Source organism: Cariama cristata, unplaced genomic scaffold (assembly GCF_000690535.1).
Source record: "Cariama cristata isolate BGI_N322 unplaced genomic scaffold, ASM69053v1 scaffold33472, whole genome shotgun sequence".
Taxonomy (NCBI): domain Eukaryota; kingdom Metazoa; phylum Chordata; class Aves; order Cariamiformes; family Cariamidae; genus Cariama; species Cariama cristata.
In genome coordinates this window covers 1-18040 of record NW_009603981.1, presented here as the reverse complement: position 1 = coordinate 18040, position 18040 = coordinate 1, and the positions used below count along the sequence as shown (strand labels likewise).

Sequence of the window (18040 nt, the reverse complement as noted above, 5' to 3'; positions counted from 1 at the left end):
GGTGTCTTGGAAGTTCCTTAAGGTGATCTGTTCCCTCGCTGTGGCTTTTCAAAAACACAGTTGGAATATGTTGATTATGTGGCGCAAACCAAATTTACATAGTTATTTATGCTGTGCTATTATGTTGCATAAGCAGCTGACTTTATTCTGTAGCAACACATTCTGTTTAAAATACATATTCAATACTTTGTAATTAAAAAAACCCCCACCCAACAGTAATATCACTGTCAGAAGACAATTCTTCTGTAGTTGTGTATCCCTCATTAAGAATACATTTCTTCTTCCTACCCATGATAGTCCCTCTTTTCTTATCTCCTACTGCCTTAACGTTGCATAAAACATCCAGTTTCTCACTCAGTATTTATCAAGTCCTAAATTCCTGTGTCCCCTACCTGTACGCTAATAAGAGGTAGCTGGCCATGAGTGGTGTGCTCTGATTAATTGACCAGCTGATGAGCCAGAACAGACCATATCGAACTCAAATTACAGAATTAAGTGGTACTTACTTGGTTTTCTGTCCTCTGAGTGGCCATAGTGTCCATCTGTTGTTGGCATGCCATCATTCCCCCCTGGTTTTAGGAACTTGGTATATTGCAGATACCTATTAAGTGTAGGGTTAATTAGTCAGGTTCTTAAATTATTATAAGGGAAATGGATAGTCATAGCCAGGAGTTATGTAAAGACTAACAGTAATATTTTTTACAATAAAATTGAGGGCGTTGACTAACTGTTGGCATATTTTTGTTAAGATTCTTACTCCCTAAAAATATATTAATTTTAGTATTAGAAGTGCAAAAAAATAATCAGATAGTTTCCAGTTGAAATATGTGGATGGAAGCGTATATCTCAATTTCCCGAGAGATTTAATAAACCATACAAATAGTGGACTGTAAGAGAATTTATTTTTAGAATGATAGCATATTGTGTATATTGGTTACATCAGTCCTAACTGTTCTTTAATGTTGTTACCTTCTCATAATAGCAGGGGTTTTCATATATTCAGTGTAAAGTTTATTCCATTTCTACAATCTCAGCAGTGTTCAGTATCTTACCTAAGCTTTCAGTTCTGATTACTTTTCCAAAAGATTCCTCCTTTATGTCAGCCAGGAGGAGGTTATCCAGGTTTGTTCTGTGTTCTGGTGTGGCCTGTTCAAGTTTGCCGGAGAAGGTTGCCTTCTTTTTAGGCAGCTGGCATGTGGTGATGAGGAGAGGAAGAAGGGTGATCAAGGAGGCGAATTTGTGGTTTTGATTACTATTCAGTTGTTGGATTTTGTCTGATTAGTGTTCAGTTATTTATTTTTATTTAGATCCCTATTTCTTGCTCAGCTGTTGGTTACAGGAAGAGGTTTACCCAAAATCTGTAAGCTGAAAGGGGCAATAAATGATTCCTGCGCACAGAGCTGGGATAACCTAGATCGTTACAAACTCTTTGTAGAGGAAACTAGTACAGATGCCTCTCTTTTACCCTTCTGTCACCACATATACTTCAGGAAAATGCAAGGGGATTTTGAACTCAAAAGTCACAAGTCTGAAGATACCTATGCAGGGATGAAATGAAGGCTTGCATCTCAAATTTTCTGTAACTTTCATTATTTTGCAAGAGCCTTGTTTCACCTCATTTCACGTTTTAGTCTTTTTTTTGACAAACCAATGACAAACCAAACTCACCTTTTTCTCTCTCCAGGTCTCCTGCAAGCGCAGAATCTCTTAACGCAACTACCTCAGCAAAGCCAAGCCAACCTCCTGCAGTCTCAGCCAAGCATCACCCTTGCCTCGCAGGTCAGGCTTATTTCTGCAGTTCATGAGTTGCTTTGAGGGGATTTAAACTATTGCAAGTGCATGGACCCTTTGTATTAGTTACTGGAGTAGATATCGTAGCTTTAATAGTGAGTTTGTCTTTCTAGATGGATTCAGTGTAGAACTGAAAAGTATCAGTAACTTCAGTTTTGTAGTTTCCACCCTAATGTGCCTCTTTTCATGCATTTAATGTTCTAAATTTTTATTTTTAGCTGAAAATTTCCATCATTGATATCTCAAATTAATGACACTAGAGCATCATTTGATTTCTTGTAAGATTTTCTTGGACAATCTACAAATTTGTGAAATTCGGAGGAGGAAGGCATGGGCTACCTAAAAAGCTCAAAAAGAGAATTACTGTCAAGTATCTTTCTTTCTAAAGATTGCAGTGGTAATCTGTCTTTATTGTCAGCTAGTTGTTCTGCTACTATTGCTAAGTCATTGCCAGTCTTATTAGTTACCTCCTGTGAAAGTGAAGAGATTGTTAGAAGTGCATTAAAATATTCTGTTAGATATATGTTAAAATATTAAAGCTTTATGATTAAGCTTTCAGACTGTAAGAAAAGCAACTTCAAGGTTGCACATGCCTGCAAATTTAGTTTTACTTCACTCTGGGTTTTAATGCGCAGTTTAGTTACATGACTGCATGCTGTTTCTCAAATACCATGTAATATCATACGGTATCTTCCTGCCAACTTGGTTACATATAAGAATTTTTTTAGTCTGTAATAAGATACTTGAGTCTATCAGAGTCTCAGAAAACTACATTTTCTATTGTACCACCTATAGTAGTTTTTGTGTACCATGTGGAAAATGGAATTTGTCTCACCTCTGTAGTTCATACCTCAATTAGCAGCGTGATTCCCTACTAAAGATTGTACTTGGATTAAAAAAAAGTATCAATACTACAAAGAGAAAATAAATTATGTAAAGGGGGTGAAGTCAATAAAGGCATATTGTAGTAATTACCTACTATGTTTAATGTAAATTAAAAAATAGTATAAGCCTTTATAGTGTGACACACATATCTACAATCCTAGAAAGATCATATATGATCACATTATTTCTCAAGTAATGGAATTACAGATCCTGACCTCCCTCTACCATCTGCTGTGCGCTGCAAAACACTGCACTAACCCAGGACAAAACCAACATAAAGAGCTACGTAAAGGCTCAGCTATATGTAGACCATTTCTTTTAGAACAGCCATTTCTGGACCTTTACATAGACTTTGCATAGTAGTGTAGTGTTGCATAGACTTGAGACTGTTCTTATTTGCCCTGAAGGAGTCCATAGTTTCAGAACTGGGCACAGGACATAAAAGCATGAAGTGACCTTTATTTAAGAGCCTCAGCTGAACTGAATAGAATTTAACTAGAGTATACGATTTGTCTCTGCATCTCAGTTCATCTATGGCATGTAAGAAGGTAGAGTAGTGCACTCAAAACATGTTTCCAGTGTTCCTGTTGCACATAAAGCCTGAACTGTGCAATACTAGATCTTAATGTATTTTGTTCATCTGTGAATATTTTCCATGATGCTCAGTTTTTTTCAGATTCTTATTATTGCTGCATAGCAAAATGCTCTAGTATGCCAGTGTTCAGGAATAGTGAACCTAGTGTGGACTTCCTGGAAAATTAGCGTTTTATGTAGAAGAAAAATGTGACCTAAAAGGAATTACTTTCTGCACATTGCCTTTGCTTAATTTCTTGCATCACCAGTATATTCATTCTTACTGTTGCAAGTATCAACAGAAGGGTTAGAGAGAGATCTATTTTTTTCTTACTGGAAGAATTGAGTCAGTCACAGGAGATGGAATTAGAGGAAACTTGCCATGTTTGTTGCACCTGTATATGCTTATTGTTCCAAGATTAAATAGAAGACTTGAATCTTTTGGGCTGATGACAATCTGCCACCTCACACAAGCAGTAAATTCAATTTTAAAATGATTAAAAGGGGATGAATGCCAAGCTGTCTGTAAATGATAGAACTATGTCAAATAAGGGTGTTCAGCCTTTCTTTGAGCAGCTTCTGTAGCAAACGAAAGTTGTTGGTTATCTGCTGCATTGAACATCTCTTACTTTTCTTTAATTGGTTTTGACAGAGCCTTTAAAAGGCTGTCATACTAATACAGTTTTCTGGATTGTGATTGCTCATTCTTGAGAGGAATGTAAATAAATTGGAGGAACTTTCAGATTGCTGGAAATGTCAAATTCATTGAGCTTTCTCTCAGAAACCTCACATGTCTTTTTTGAATTTAATTTTTGCTGATTATTCTGAATTGCTGAATTTCACCTTTTCCTTGCTATCTTAATAGCCAGCAACCCCAACACGCACAATAGCAGCGACCCCCATTCAGCCACTTCCACAGAGCCAGTCAACACCAAAGCGAATCGACACTCCCAGCTTGGAGGAGCCCAGTGACCTTGAGGAGCTTGAGCAGTTTGCCAAGACTTTCAAACAAAGACGGATCAAACTTGGATTCACTCAGGTGAGACTGCGTACCTTAGTGCCTGCCAGTGTGGAATCTGAGGTCTCATCTTTCAAGTCTGGAGGGAGACTACAATTCCACCTTTTCCTAGGAGAACCTTCTTAAACAGGGTTGTGCTCTGGCCTTTATGTAGGGGATTTCTAAGAAATAACAGAAAAAACCATACATCCATCTTACTTCCCTGTTGGTTTTAAAGCATAGCCATTTTCCCAGCAGGTATGTGCATTTACCCGCTCCAGATGTCATTGCATGTGCACTATTCATTCTATAGGATGTAAAATGAATGGGACAAAACACTTTAAAGCTGCCTTCAGAAGTACAAAGTTCCGAAAATCATACAGCACAATTAACTGCTCTCTGTGTTTAAAAAGTATATCACAACTGTGGAGTTGCTTTGGAAGTCAAAGGATTTTTATCTCTCAAGCATGTTTTCCTGTCAAACATCAATGATTTCTGTATTTAATGCTTTTGCTGAGGTTCCGAAATAAAACCTGAAAGGACTGTCACCTTTGAAGTTCTCTCCTTACAGAGGTGAACTGGAATTGTGGTTTGTTTTGGTTTGCTTAACAGCTCGGAAATACCCATAGAGCAGAAGAAAAGTAATCTTGTACATAGTGAAAATGGTTGAATGAGGAGTACAGTTTAAAATACAGAGTGCATTTATATGTTCTGTTACTCTGTTGAAGGGAAATGCTGCTTGAATCCAAGAGTCCTTCCTTATTAATATCAATATGAATTTTTTTCCCCACAAAATTAAAGTATCTGTCCAGGTAATCAATTAATTTTGGCAGGAGTCTGTGGTAAGCATCATTGTGGTTTTGCTAGAAGAAATAGCATGCAAAAATCAAAGTAGGTGTTTAAAAGTCTGAACTCAGAGCATTCAGTCCAACATATGTGATTTGTTCCCCCCCTGCCCCTGAATAAGTAAATCTACTCTAGCTGAAATTATGTGCTGAAGTCAGATTTATTTTTCTGGCAAAGTCCTAAATGTTTGAAAAAAATCAGTGTTCATAATGAAAGTTCCTGGCAGCATCTTAATTATAACTCAAGAACAGAATGTTCTTAGTAAAATGAAGTGCATTTTGCTGGCATGTGTGCCTCCTTCCCTCCCTTCTTTCCACTAGAGGGAGGCACAGAAATACAAGTGATGGACACACACAAAAGCTAGAATAGAGCAGAAAAGAATAGAGTAAAATACAATGGTTCCCTATAGCCTGACTGAGGAGGTTCATGTAGATCTTTAGTTATTATGTTTAATCTGCCCTGCTGTGAGATGGTTATAAAGGCTTAACTAGACTTTTTAAGTTATGGGTTAACCCTTCTTTATTGACCCTGTTGTGAATTTTCATGGTGAGGAAAAAGTAACAGAACTGCTCAGGCTTACATTTCAGTATTTGCTTTTGAGCTTAAAAAAGGAGAATCTTGAGAAAGTGATAAAATTGCATTTGATCGTTCCTATCCTACTCTGAGTTTGTATGTGTACAATTAGGCAGTTCTAATAACTTCCACCTAATTGCATTAATTGGATGATGATTAGAAACCCCTATTACTTTGGTTTCCTATAGTTGGATAAATAGACTGCCTTTCAGAGGATAAAGGAAATTTATTTGCAGTGGTACTGTAAGCCTTTTCAGACTCACACCACCCCTGCCTTTCAAAAATAATTGTAAGATTTAGTTTGCATTGCAAACTAATCACTTACTACATTCTGTTTTGTGAACAATATAACAGGTTTTGAATTTCAGCAGTTCTGTCTCTTCTCCCACCCTGAAAAGTAGGTGATGGATTTAAATCCTTTTCTTTAATTGTTTTCCTTAAAAATATCTCCATGTTTGACATGCAGAGACACAATGAGCGTACTGCATCTTAGCATTATTGCAGGTATGTGACTAATTGTTCAGTACAGATTTAGGCTATGTGTTTGAACATTTTAGACAATGTTATTTTTATTCTGTAAAAAGGTATTACCTCTGCTAGTCCCTCTGAGCTCCTTAACAGACCAGTACACACAGCAATGATGTAGCTTATAATCAGTTTCAGTTCAGTCCAGGGGCTTCATTTGACCTACAGTAGATCAGATACACGTGTATACAGTGCCTTTATCCTCTGTTCCATCCATCCTTTCAGTGGCCCATCCCAATATATAAAATTCCCATCCCAGTATGTAAATTCCTTTGCCTGCAGCTGAAATGCTGCCACCTTTTGGCATTGAAAACTATTGACAAAGAAATGGTTAACTATTCATTTTAAATCAGATGGCAAATGTTAGTAAGAACAACATAAATACCAGAATTGAGTTTAGTTGGGGGCCTGGAGCAAACTTCATAACTCTTTCCTGCCACGACAGAAATCAGCTTGCCTTTAAAATCGTTTACATAGCCAGATTTTCTTCCTCATAAACCCAATAGAGCATCCATGTTACTTCTCTTGGAAAGATTTATGTGTTTTAAAATGCATGGAATCCTGGCATATGGGTAGAGGTATAAATGTGAGTTCCCATGTGTTTCCTCTGATTGAAGGGCATACAAACCAATTGTTCTGGTCCTCTTCTAGGAAGAAAATTGTTTTCTTTACGCCACCTGCACAATTTACTAAGCTTACCAAAGGTGGTTTTCTCCCTCACTTGTATGTGGCCACTCTGCTTGCTATTAGTATACCTGTATCAAGCTGTGGTTGTGGATCTGACCTAAAAGGAAAGACGGCAAGCCTTACGCACAATCCAACTAACCCATTTGCTATTAAACTCCACTAACTATGCTCAAGCTTTTCAGTCTCTTCTTCTAAGCTTTTCATACTTTTTTGTGTTAAAAAATAAAAATCTAAATTAAACTACTTTAGACCAAATAGCATACTTTAAAAATAATTACGTTTTTTTCAAAGGGCAGGACCTTCCAGCTTTAAAACAAAACAAGAAAACATTATGGTGTTTTTAACGGGCACAATCAAGAATGGATTGATTTTTTTTTTTTTTTAAACAAGACTTTCCAAGGGTAAACTACATACAAGTGTATACATATATATATATTTGGATAAGCAAAATGTCTGCTAGCTAGCTAAAACTGAGTTTTGAAGAGCAGTAATGGATGTAAAGAGATGATCATCTTTCTGTAAATATCCTTGATGGCTTTTTGCAGATGGGTAATGGTAGTGAAGACTACAGTTATTCATTATTTGAAATGGTTCAACTTCTTGTCCACTCTGAAATATGTATCTGTGAGGAGAAGTTTGATTTGAACCTCAGAAGATACTAAAAGTTTAGATAAGAATATTTTTGCATCTATTTAAATGTGATATATGTTTGCAGACATCTTTTCAAGAGTGTTTTCTACTAATGTGAGAACATGAATTCACTGCATTTCTGCTTATTTGAACCTTTCTTCTTCACTGTGAAATATGCAGATATTTAAATCTGCTCTTAAAGAGAGCTTGACCTTTACTTATTTTAAAGAACTAAGAAAAAAATTACAAGTTAATATTCAGTGGAATGTTCTGCTTAGTGATAATGCTAAGAAGAGAAAGCATCAAGGATTTCCTGGAAAGAGTTACATGGTTAAACTGACTGAGGTTTGACAGCCTGAATCTTGGTAGCACCAGGCAAGTTTATGTGAAACTGAAATTCCATGCAGCAGTGGCGTCACTAAGAGAACACAAGAATGTGACAGGATTCCTTGCTTTTGAAGTGCCTATGTTAGTGAACCCTTTTTTTCTCTTTCTTTGTCCAGGGTGATGTTGGGCTCGCTATGGGCAAACTCTATGGAAATGACTTCAGCCAAACTACCATCTCTCGCTTTGAAGCCTTGAACCTCAGCTTTAAGAACATGTGCAAGTTAAAGCCACTTCTGGAAAAGTGGCTCAATGATGCAGGTGAATGAGTCTGTGTATTTCTTCACCAGCCTACCAAAACCAATAGGATTCTGAAAAACTCTGAAAAACTGCTTCGTTTGTGCCCTTATGGTTTTATGAAGCTACTAATCTTTGTCACTGTCCATGTGACAATTAAGAGTGTAGGAATAAGGGTCCGTACTTCCTTTTTCCTGTGCCTATATACATCTGAAATTGTTCCAATATGAACTTTCAGAATTGTGTTCTGCAGCCAGCTAAATAATTGCATGGGGTAAGGTATAATATGTGTTGTGGTTTTCCTCCTTCGTGTATGTCAATGCATATAACTTCTAATCTTCTTCTAGCTTTCTTTTTCAGATGTATAGTAGAGAGAGGGTTGCATGGTTTGTTGTTTCATTAGGCAGAGCTTATTGCATTCATCTCCTCCAACACCTCTAGGACCGTTCTTTTCATCTCTCTACGAGATACGAGAGTCCGTATAAACACTCTCTTTTTCCCTATAAGAAGGAAGGTTTTTGTGGGTTAGGTTTTGCTTTTTCTTACCAGAATTGTTTTTTCCTAGGATATAAGTTATTCATGATACCAGTGTTGGTAGTGTTCTTTTTTTTTTTCTTTTTTTTTTTTTTTTTTTCCCACCAGCAAAAGGAGCGTGGATGGTGGTGCTAGGTGTTAGGATAGAAAGTGTTTGAGTGCTGTCAGCCAGTTTTTTGTTCCAAGTTTACAACTGCACATAGTATGAAACTGACGGATCTGCTAAAACAGATGGCAGGGACGGTGTGTGCCTTCCTATTTTTGCCAAAATGAAGAGTGCTTTATGCTGATGCCTGTAGTATTCTCTGAAATTTTGAAAGTAATACACAGTGTTGAAAATTTGTCGTGCCTTGAAACAAGGAAGTGTCATTCTGTTGTGCTGACGAGGTATCTTCAGGTAATCTAGATCTGTGATAGAAAACATAAAGATCTTCACACTGAGAGCTCTAGTCCACAGGCCAGTGGTCCCCAAACCTTCCAGGAACACTGGATGAGCCAAGTGCTGTGAGGAATGTCATAGTTTGCTTTTCCTGCTAGCCTGAAGAAATACTTGAATCTGTAAAGTTAAGTTAAGGACTGTAAACGGTGTCAGGGTCCATCACAGCCTGGAAGTGGGGAACCATTGTCTTTGGCTGTGATTCAGTTTCATGAAAATCTTTGGAAGAAAGATTCAGATGACTCTAAAGGCTACTTTTAGGTAAAAACAGGCAGGAGAAGCAAGCCGGTGATCCCTTCCGTTACATTATGTTGGACTGTTAGAGAATTTATTGTTGCAGAACTCAGCTTGTTCTGTGGGGTGTTCGGGATGGAGAGGGGTTTTAGCACATTTATGAGTGCCATTACTGGAAAAAAAAAAAAATCTAGAAAATAATGAACTGAATATACTTGCCCATTTGAGCCTACCAGCATGATCTTAGGCATTGTGGTAACTTTGACACGTGCTTATCACCCACAAACTTCAGTGCAGTGAGGGATCTCCAGCCATAATTAATCATTTTGTTTAAATTCCCTGCTGGAACCTGCCTGTTGGTTATTTTGCACTTTCTACTATGAAGCGGGGTGGAGTGTGTTCTCTCTTTGCTCTTCTGTGGACCCAAAAAGACAGGATTAGAGGCTGACAGCTAGAGAACTAGTGAAGCTAAGGAGGGCGAGCTGCTAGCTGTGTAGACTGTTCGGTAGAACTGCATAGCACTGGGTATCTGCTAAGATCTCCAGAGAAAAGATGTTGAACACTGTGAAGCTGGCTATGAAATTCCTCTTCCTCTAGTGTATTGCAGAGTGGGTAAAAGAAATTTCAGGCTGCTCAGATTTTTTTTCATAAATGCCTGTGACTTACAACTGTAGCTCATGGATATCAGTTACTGCTTTTTTTTCTTTAAACTGTGACTTGCAGTGAATGAGTGTGGGGTGGAAAGAGATAAGGGAGACAAACTTTGTATAGGTATTATAAAAGGGATACTGTGGTAGCATACAGGAGCAGAGAGCGCCCACTGGGCTTACTTACAGCTTTTAAGTTTCAAGTTGTTATTTAGAAATACAATGATTAATGCGTGCGATCTTCAGAAATCTCTGTATATCTGGTGTAGATACAGAGTGGGTTTTAACATACCTTGCACAGGTGAAGAACACTTACATTAGGCTGCACTGCATTCAAATAAAATCTCCTGATTTATGTTACTTTCTTTTTTCAGAAAACCTCTCATCTGATTCAACTCTCTCCAGCCCAAGTGCTCTGAATTCTCCAGGGATGGGGATTGAAGGCTTGAACCGTAGGAGGAAGAAACGCACCAGCATAGAGACCAACATACGTGTGGCCTTAGAGAAGAGTTTTCTGGAGGTCAGTGATCCTGTTGCTCTGCTCAGTCTATAAAGAAATGAAGAAACTTTGCGTAACAATCATATGTTAGAGATTGTTAGAGAGTGAACCCATTACTGTGCTATTTAGGGAAGTGCATGTACTCAACAAGGTGAATACAAAGGCTGTGCCAAGAAGCACATATCAACATCTACTTTGCTTAAAAAAAACCCAAAAAAACCCAAAACCAACCAAACAAAAACCCAAGCAACCAAAACCCCTCAAAAAAACTCATTGGTTCTTGCAGTTCGCTGACTTTGTGGTTTTGCATTCCAAGATACTGAACCATAGATCTAAGCTCGATATCCTACACATCAAAAAGAATTAAAAAAGGTTACCCTTTCTGAGAATGGATAAGTGGGGTGACAGTCTAAACATACATAATGTGAGGTCTTTAGCTGGCCTTATGTTACTCTTGTTAGGCACTTTGTGCAGCTCTATGGGCAGGTAACCTCTGTAAGTAGCCAGTTCAATCTACCTGTCTTTCATTATAGGTCTAGACAACTTGGAGTTCATTTGTCTATTGCTGTAGTTAATCTCTCCTATTCCTTTTTGAGAGAGGCTGAAAGAAAGATTTCCTTATCAAGGTCTAGAATTCCTTGAAGGATTAACTGACAAGTCCGATCCCGTCTCTCAAAAAGAAGCATGTGAGCTTAGTCTTCATCACCTGTCTCTGAGGAACACGGCTTACTATTGGTAGAAATGTTCCTGTAACTAGGAAGACAGAGGGCAGAAGTATCTATTATGGTCTATCTCTACTGTACCGCTGACCAGATTCTGGATATAAATGGCCCATCCAGATTTCTGCATAGAGAAGGAGGAGTTATAGTGTAAAACTTCAGAAGGTAATTTCACAGCTTTTCAAGTACCGTTTCCTTTTCTCAGAACCAAAAGCCTACCTCGGATGAGATCTCCATGATAGCTGACCAGCTAAACATGGAGAAGGAGGTGATCCGCGTTTGGTTCTGTAACCGGCGCCAGAAGGAGAAAAGGATCAACCCACCCAGCAGTGGTGGAACCAGCAGCTCGCCCATCAAAGCAATTTTCCCTTGCCCAACCTCACTGGTAAGAATCAAGAAACTGTGCTGACAGAAATCACTGGAAGAGATAGTTCTACTGTGCTCACTGTGGAATTTGCACATGCTACACCTTCTTTGTACAGCAGACTTGTTCTCACAAATTTCTATTTTACTGGCATTTTAAATATCGTACTTGCATACTATCTAAGAGAGAGAATGCTTACAGTCAGGCACTAATTGGGCCTTCAGTTTGGGTGTTTTATTTAGTCGGCTTGTGAGTAAATATTCTGACTAGCAAATTTGCAGTTGAGGTTATTGCTTTGAACACATTCCAGATAGTAATTCTAGTTTATATCTGGACTTTCTCTCTTGCCCAAACTTTTTTTGTAAAATAATGGTAATAAAAAAATGCTTAACAGCTCTACCACTCCCCTCTTATTTTGGCTGCTCTGATAAGTAGATGAGCAGCAGTAAAATGTATCATTTGGAGACTTAAGTCACACAAATCCAATGATACTGTTGTTGCCACTTTTAGTCAGGAATGATTTGTATAAAAAAAAGACGTGGAACAAAGGAACAGTTTAGCTAATACTCATGTAATTAATTTCCCACACTTGTATTTGCCTCAGGTAAACACAAACTTCATGAAAATAAGAGTAACAAAACACATGCATCAAGGTTCCTTCAGCTCCTTTGCTACCAATGTCCATGGAGGTCTGTTTTCATAAATAGAAACAGTAGTTATTAGATTTCATAGTAGCTATGATAATAGGAATGTGGTGGAATTTATGTAGCTTGTAGCTGTCCTTTTGTAGTATTTATTCCACCCGCATCACTGTAGTAGCTAATATCTTCCAGTACTTCATTAAACCATTAATTTTGGTGACATGTCATTCTTTCCCCTCATCCTTGTCTCAGGATGTGTGCATGCAACCTTTTGTTTCAGGGGAAGGGATGTGTTAAATGTACTTAGTCATTTTTTTTTTTTTTTTCTCCCCACCAATTGGAAGGCAAGGTTGCATGCCTTGCTACCGAAGCAGAACATAGTAAGATTTATGATGGTGTGTTTTAGTACCCATGCAAGTTTACTCAGACTGCAACTTAAGAAAGCTTTCCTACATAAGTTTCCCTTTTATTATAAACTGCTATTGTATGTAAGAAATTGAGGTGTTAGCAACAGTCTCCATTTTTTCAGTGATGTTTCAGTAGGCATTTTCACTCATCATAAGCATCTCTTAAGACTGCGCTACTACTCAAATGGATGTTCTGGCCCTGCTACTCCCAGTCTTCACTGGCTATGTGCTTTGTTGATTCCTTGTGTCAGCTCTGGAGATTATGCATCCCTAAAATGACTGGGCTTAGTTTACTAGTTTGACTGCAAATTAACCGTGTGAAGAACAGTGATCAATTTTCAGTATGGCTAGATAACCAATCTGACTTGTAGCCTGGCAGCACAAATGCTAGGACTCTGAAGCAGGATTGGAGGGGAATGTTCCTTTTGATGGCAGCCTACTTTTGCATTGTTTGAAGCCAGTCATTGTAACCACGGGGTTAGCTGTATTAATTCTAGGTCATTCACTGCCCTGAAATATGGATTGTGACCTTGGTCTTAACTGTTTGGTGGACAGCCCATATCTGGGCTGAATTAGTGGGAAATGTACTATGTATCTAGTTCTTCTTTATTTCATACACTGTATGAGATGGGCAGAAAGCTTTAGGTCTGTCCCAATTGCCCCAGTCTTGTTTAAAATGCATGAAGCATTTGGCTTCCTATAAGAGGATATGCTGCATGAGAGAATTTCTCTGATAATAGACGTAAGGTAAGAGGGGAAAGGAGGAAGGTTTTAGGCCATATCCTTGGCTATGTTCTCTTGGGCAATTCTAAAGGATTAATTTATCTCATTGATGTATAACAGCTTTCAAATATTACTGTTGGACACCATTTCTTGTCCATAAAATGTCCTTTCTCTCCTTATTTCATTTTCCTCACAAGCTAGTTCTTCCAGCCCTAAATCTTTGGTGTTTTTTTATCTGTAATGTTTTCAGTTTATTGTAGCTTTCTCGTAATAAGCTGTCCACAAGTCAAATTAGCTAATGTCATTTCAATGTTTTAAAATTCAGAGATCTTTCCTCTGGCACAAGGAAACTTATCAAAGTAGAGCTTATAGTTTGGTTGAGTAAAAGCGAGATGTTACTCTCTTTATCTGTGTAAATACATTACCCTAAATACCTTTGATAATGCTGGGGAATTTAAATAATTTTATCAGAATAAGAGATTTGGAGCTGAAAAAATGTTTAACCAAGAAAAAAAAAGCAGAAATAATATATTTTGTAACTCTTATAGAAAAAGAGTGACTCTAAAACAAGGTACTTCCTTTGGAGGGAGGCAGAGAGGGAGGGCTAACTTGCAGTCCTGAGGCAGTATGGAGGTAATGGATGTATCTCCCTTCAGATGCTGAATGATTAAGATCAAAGATATTGCTGGTAATTGGAGAAGGTACTATAGTTGGCCTACTGAATGATAAAGTAATGGAATTACAAGAAAGTTAATTTATATGCAGTGTTTTCCCTGATAATTTCCTCAGCTGAGGACGGGAAGAAGGAAATCCAAGTCTAGTAGCCAATTTTTTGTCTTTTCACAGTTGAGCAGTTGTATTCTTTTTTGACCTCCAGGTGGCAACCACGCCAAGCCTTGTGACTAGCAGTGCAGCTACAACCCTGACTGTCAATCCTGTGCTCCCTCTGACCAGTCCTGCTGTAACTAGTCTGTCAGTCACAGGTAAGGGCTGATTTCTCTTCCTCCACATTAATCTTTACCATTTTCCCCTTCTTTTAAACTCTTCAAAAGGTCGTTCAGTATTGGTCATTGGTATCCCAGGACACTCTTGTCATTGTTCCTTGTTACTCCGCTAGGAAACTTTAGTCTTTGTGACCATTCAGTTGACTTTTCTGGGAATAAAATCACAGGTGATACTGAAATGAAATATACTATATTCCATTGCTAGCTTCTGGAGCTCCTCAGCCTCCTGTTGGGAGGTGTCATTTCATTGTAGTCTGAGCTTCTCATTTGGACTCTTGGTGCTTCTTGGTCCTGCAGAAATGTGTGTTTGTCTTCCTTTCAGTTGGATGTACAGTTCAGTTCAGTTGGGTAGTGTTTTCTGTTCAGTCACATCTGTGTTTTGTACCGATCTAACCAGAATCAATCTTCTAGGCACAACAGAAACCACCTCCAACAACACAGCAACAGTGATTTCAACAGCACCTCCAGCTTCTTCAGCAGTGACATCACCCTCCCTGAGTCCTTCCCCTTCTGCCTCAGCCTCCGCTTCAGAGGCATCCAGTGCCAGTGAGACCAGCACAACACAGACAACCTCCGCTCCCTTGTCCTCCCCTCTTGGGACCAGCCAGGTGATGGTAACGGCATCAGGGTTGCAAACAGCAGCAGCAGCCGCGTTACAAGGAGCTGCACAGTTGCCTGCAAATGCAAGTCTTGCTGCCATGGCTGCTGCAGCAGGACTAAACCCAGGCTTGATGGCATCCTCGCAGTTTGCAGCTGGGTAAGGATGAATTTTTCACACCTTTTTAGGTGAGATGACAGAAGAGGAAAGGCGAATTCTTGGGATAAATTGCTTTTATGTATCACTGTTTTCTGGTAGCTCACTTGGTGATTCTCGTGTCATTTATCTCAAATTCTGAAGGTTTACTTATAGATGGTAACTGGCCAGTCCTATCAATGCACACAAATATTGTTTTTATTTTACAGATGAAAAAGCTATGGTGCAGCCATCTTGTTTTTTAAGTTATCCATGCTATTGCAGAGCTTGACTTAAGAGCTGTGACTTACCAGTGAATCATAGAATCTGTTCTACTAATTGTAAAATCGAGAGCTAGCCTAGACCCACTTCATACCTCTGTATTCATTTCTCCATGATGAGAAAGAAGCTGTAAAAGATGCACGATGATGTATTGTTGAAGTTCTAGTTTTAAATATGTTGCTCTGAGAGATTTTGTTTCTTCAATTCCTCTTGAATTACACCTTATCTGAATTTGGGAGATGATGATAGCTCTCTAACAAGTGGCAGTTTCCCTAAAGTACTTTACAAGAATATTTTACAGCAACAGTCAATCAAGTCATATATTTACAGTGCCTGTACAGCTGAAAGGCAATGTCTACTTGAAGCATCATGAAGGAAATAAAAAGTCTCTGATCTTTCCTCTCCCTGCCCCTTTCTTTTTTTATATGATCATGTACTTCTGAACAGTGACAACCTTTTCTTAAAAGTAACACTCCTTCTCTTTGTCTTTGTTTCTTTTTCCACGATCTTGCTTCCTGCAGAGGTGCCTTACTCAGTCTCAATCCAGGGACATTAGGTGGTGCTCTCAGCCCGGCCCTGATGAGCAACAGTACACTGGCAACTATTCAAGGTCAGTAGAGTTCCTTTTAATGCATCTCTGTCATATAACTTCAGTTTACGTGCTTTGTTTTTCCTCTACCAAAAAAGAACACTGACTCCTCAGCACTGGACATAAATGTTATAGGAGTTAAAGATTTTACAAAATTTAAATGTGCAAATACAAATGTATCACAGAGGTAAGAGCAGTTACAACTTCAGAAAGGGGATTAGAATTGTGTATGATCTTACAGTGATTTACAGGAGGCCTTTAAGATACTGAATGCGATCTGGAATTTATTTTGTTATCCCCTCCCCACTGGCATGTATCTCCAGCAAGTCAGAGATTTGCGTTTTGTACCTCTTCTACTATAAGCTTGAGCAGAGTTGTGCTGTTTTGAGATCTGTTAGGAGGGCAGTTCCGAGCAAGACTTGATCCTAAATTCCTGTCCTCATAGGTACTTAAAAAGAACCCACAACAAACAGCCTACCTCCTGAAGTTCTTATGCAGAACTTTAAATCCATAAATCCTTATTCAGAGGAGTAAAGATTTATTTTGGAAGTGCCACTCGGCCAGAAGTTTCCACTGACTTTAGCAAGAGTTGTTCTCAGTTCATAGATTTTCATCTGTCAAAACTAGATAGTGCAAGTGCCTAAAGAGCTGGCTAACCTATGTATTCAAATATGTTCTAAACTAGCTTAACAAATCTTATTTCCAGGGTACAAGAAAGAACCATTTTGTAAAGTGTCACAGATAAATTTAGGAGATCATAATCTAAGGCAGACTGAACCCTGTAGACCTGTGCGAGTAAGTTGTAACAGTGGTTATATGTCAACTTTTAAAATGTTACACTCAAGGTTACATGACATTCTTCATCTTGTGATAGCTGTCCTTTCATGTGAACGCTCATCTCAACGCTTTCCAGCACAGGTTGCCTGAATGTACAGGTTTTCTGTGGCAGGAAACATAGGCCAGTATTGTGCTTAAAGATCTGAAGAAAAGCATGATGGAATTAGTTTAGGAGCAGATGACAGAGACATTTTAGTATCTGCAAGGTCTTGTCCACTCTTCATAAAGAGTGGTGTTTTTAAAAAACAGCCTATGATGAGGTGACTGTGGTTCATGGTGTAGAGAGCACTCGTATCAGAGACCAGTTGCTTTTAGGCACATTTTGCATTATTGCTTGCTGCTAATGTAATCTCCTCCCTGCTCAATTTTCCCTTTTTTAGCTCTTGCATCTGGTGGCTCTCTTCCAATAACATCACTGGATGCAACTGGAAACTTGGTGTTTGCCAATGCTGGAGGTACTCCTAACATCGTAACTGCCCCTCTGTTCCTGAACCCTCAGAACCTTTCTCTGCTCACCAGCAACCCGGTTAGCTTGGTCTCTGCAGCTGCAGCCTCCGCAGGGGCCTCTGGACCAGTCGCCAGCCTTCACACCACCTCCACCTCAGCTGAGTCCATGCAGAACTCTCTCCTCACAGTGGCCTCTGCGAGCGGGGCCACGTCCACCACCACTACTGCCTCCAAGGCACAGTGAGCCGGGCTGAGCTGTGCTGCCAGCAGCCTGTTTCACTGTGCGGTGGGATTGGCTGCCAGCGGGGTTTATAAACTGAAAATGTGATGGGCATCCTCTCACCGTGTTGCTGGGGACAAGGGAGAGAAGGAAAAATATAAAAAACAAAAGCAAAACAGGAAGGATTTAAAGCTGGGACAGACATTTGCCTAATTTTATAATAAACACTGTCTTTTCAGGATCGCTTCATGGATCGGAGAACTTTCTAACCAAAAATGTAAAAAAAACAAAAAACAAAAAAACAAAAAAACCACAAAAAAAGTGAAAGGACTACTTATCATTTCCAGCAGTCACAATGACAAGTTAAGGTGGGTTATCAACGCAAACATAGGAAGGGGATTTCTTGTTTCGTTTTGGTCTAAATATCTTTCTTTTTTAATTATCATTTTATAGGTCTGTTGTACAGGCCATTATGTCATACAAGGTGTTTATAATCGTATCAATCATGTTGGGGGTTCCTTTCTTAACTGGTACAATTTAGGCAGGCCTGTATTACTGGTGTATCTCTATTATTATTATTATTATGATTATTATTA

The 18040-nt window shown here is 38.8% G+C and overlaps 1 protein-coding gene across 2 annotated transcripts in view; it reads left to right on the top strand.

The window, feature by feature from the left end:
• Positions 1-17603, top strand: part of POU2F1 (POU class 2 homeobox 1) — a 48153-nt gene extending 30550 nt beyond the window's left edge. The window contains exons 7-15 of one of the 2 annotated variants that reach the window (XM_009695401.1): positions 1685-1779; positions 4115-4288; positions 8011-8152; positions 10354-10499; positions 11403-11582; positions 14210-14315; positions 14748-15093; positions 15873-15961; positions 17158-17603. In XM_009695401.1, coding sequence (XP_009693703.1) covers positions 1685-1779; positions 4115-4288; positions 8011-8152; positions 10354-10499; positions 11403-11582; positions 14210-14315; positions 14748-15093; positions 15873-15961; positions 17158-17468 — 1589 coding nt within the window. In that variant the 3' untranslated portion in view covers positions 17469-17603. The remainder of the gene's footprint in view (positions 1-1684; positions 1780-4114; positions 4289-8010; positions 8153-10353; positions 10500-11402; positions 11583-14209; positions 14316-14747; positions 15094-15872; positions 15962-17157) is intronic. The other variant, XM_009695400.1, reaches the window with a different exon arrangement.
• The last annotated feature ends 437 nt before the right edge of the window (positions 17604-18040 follow it).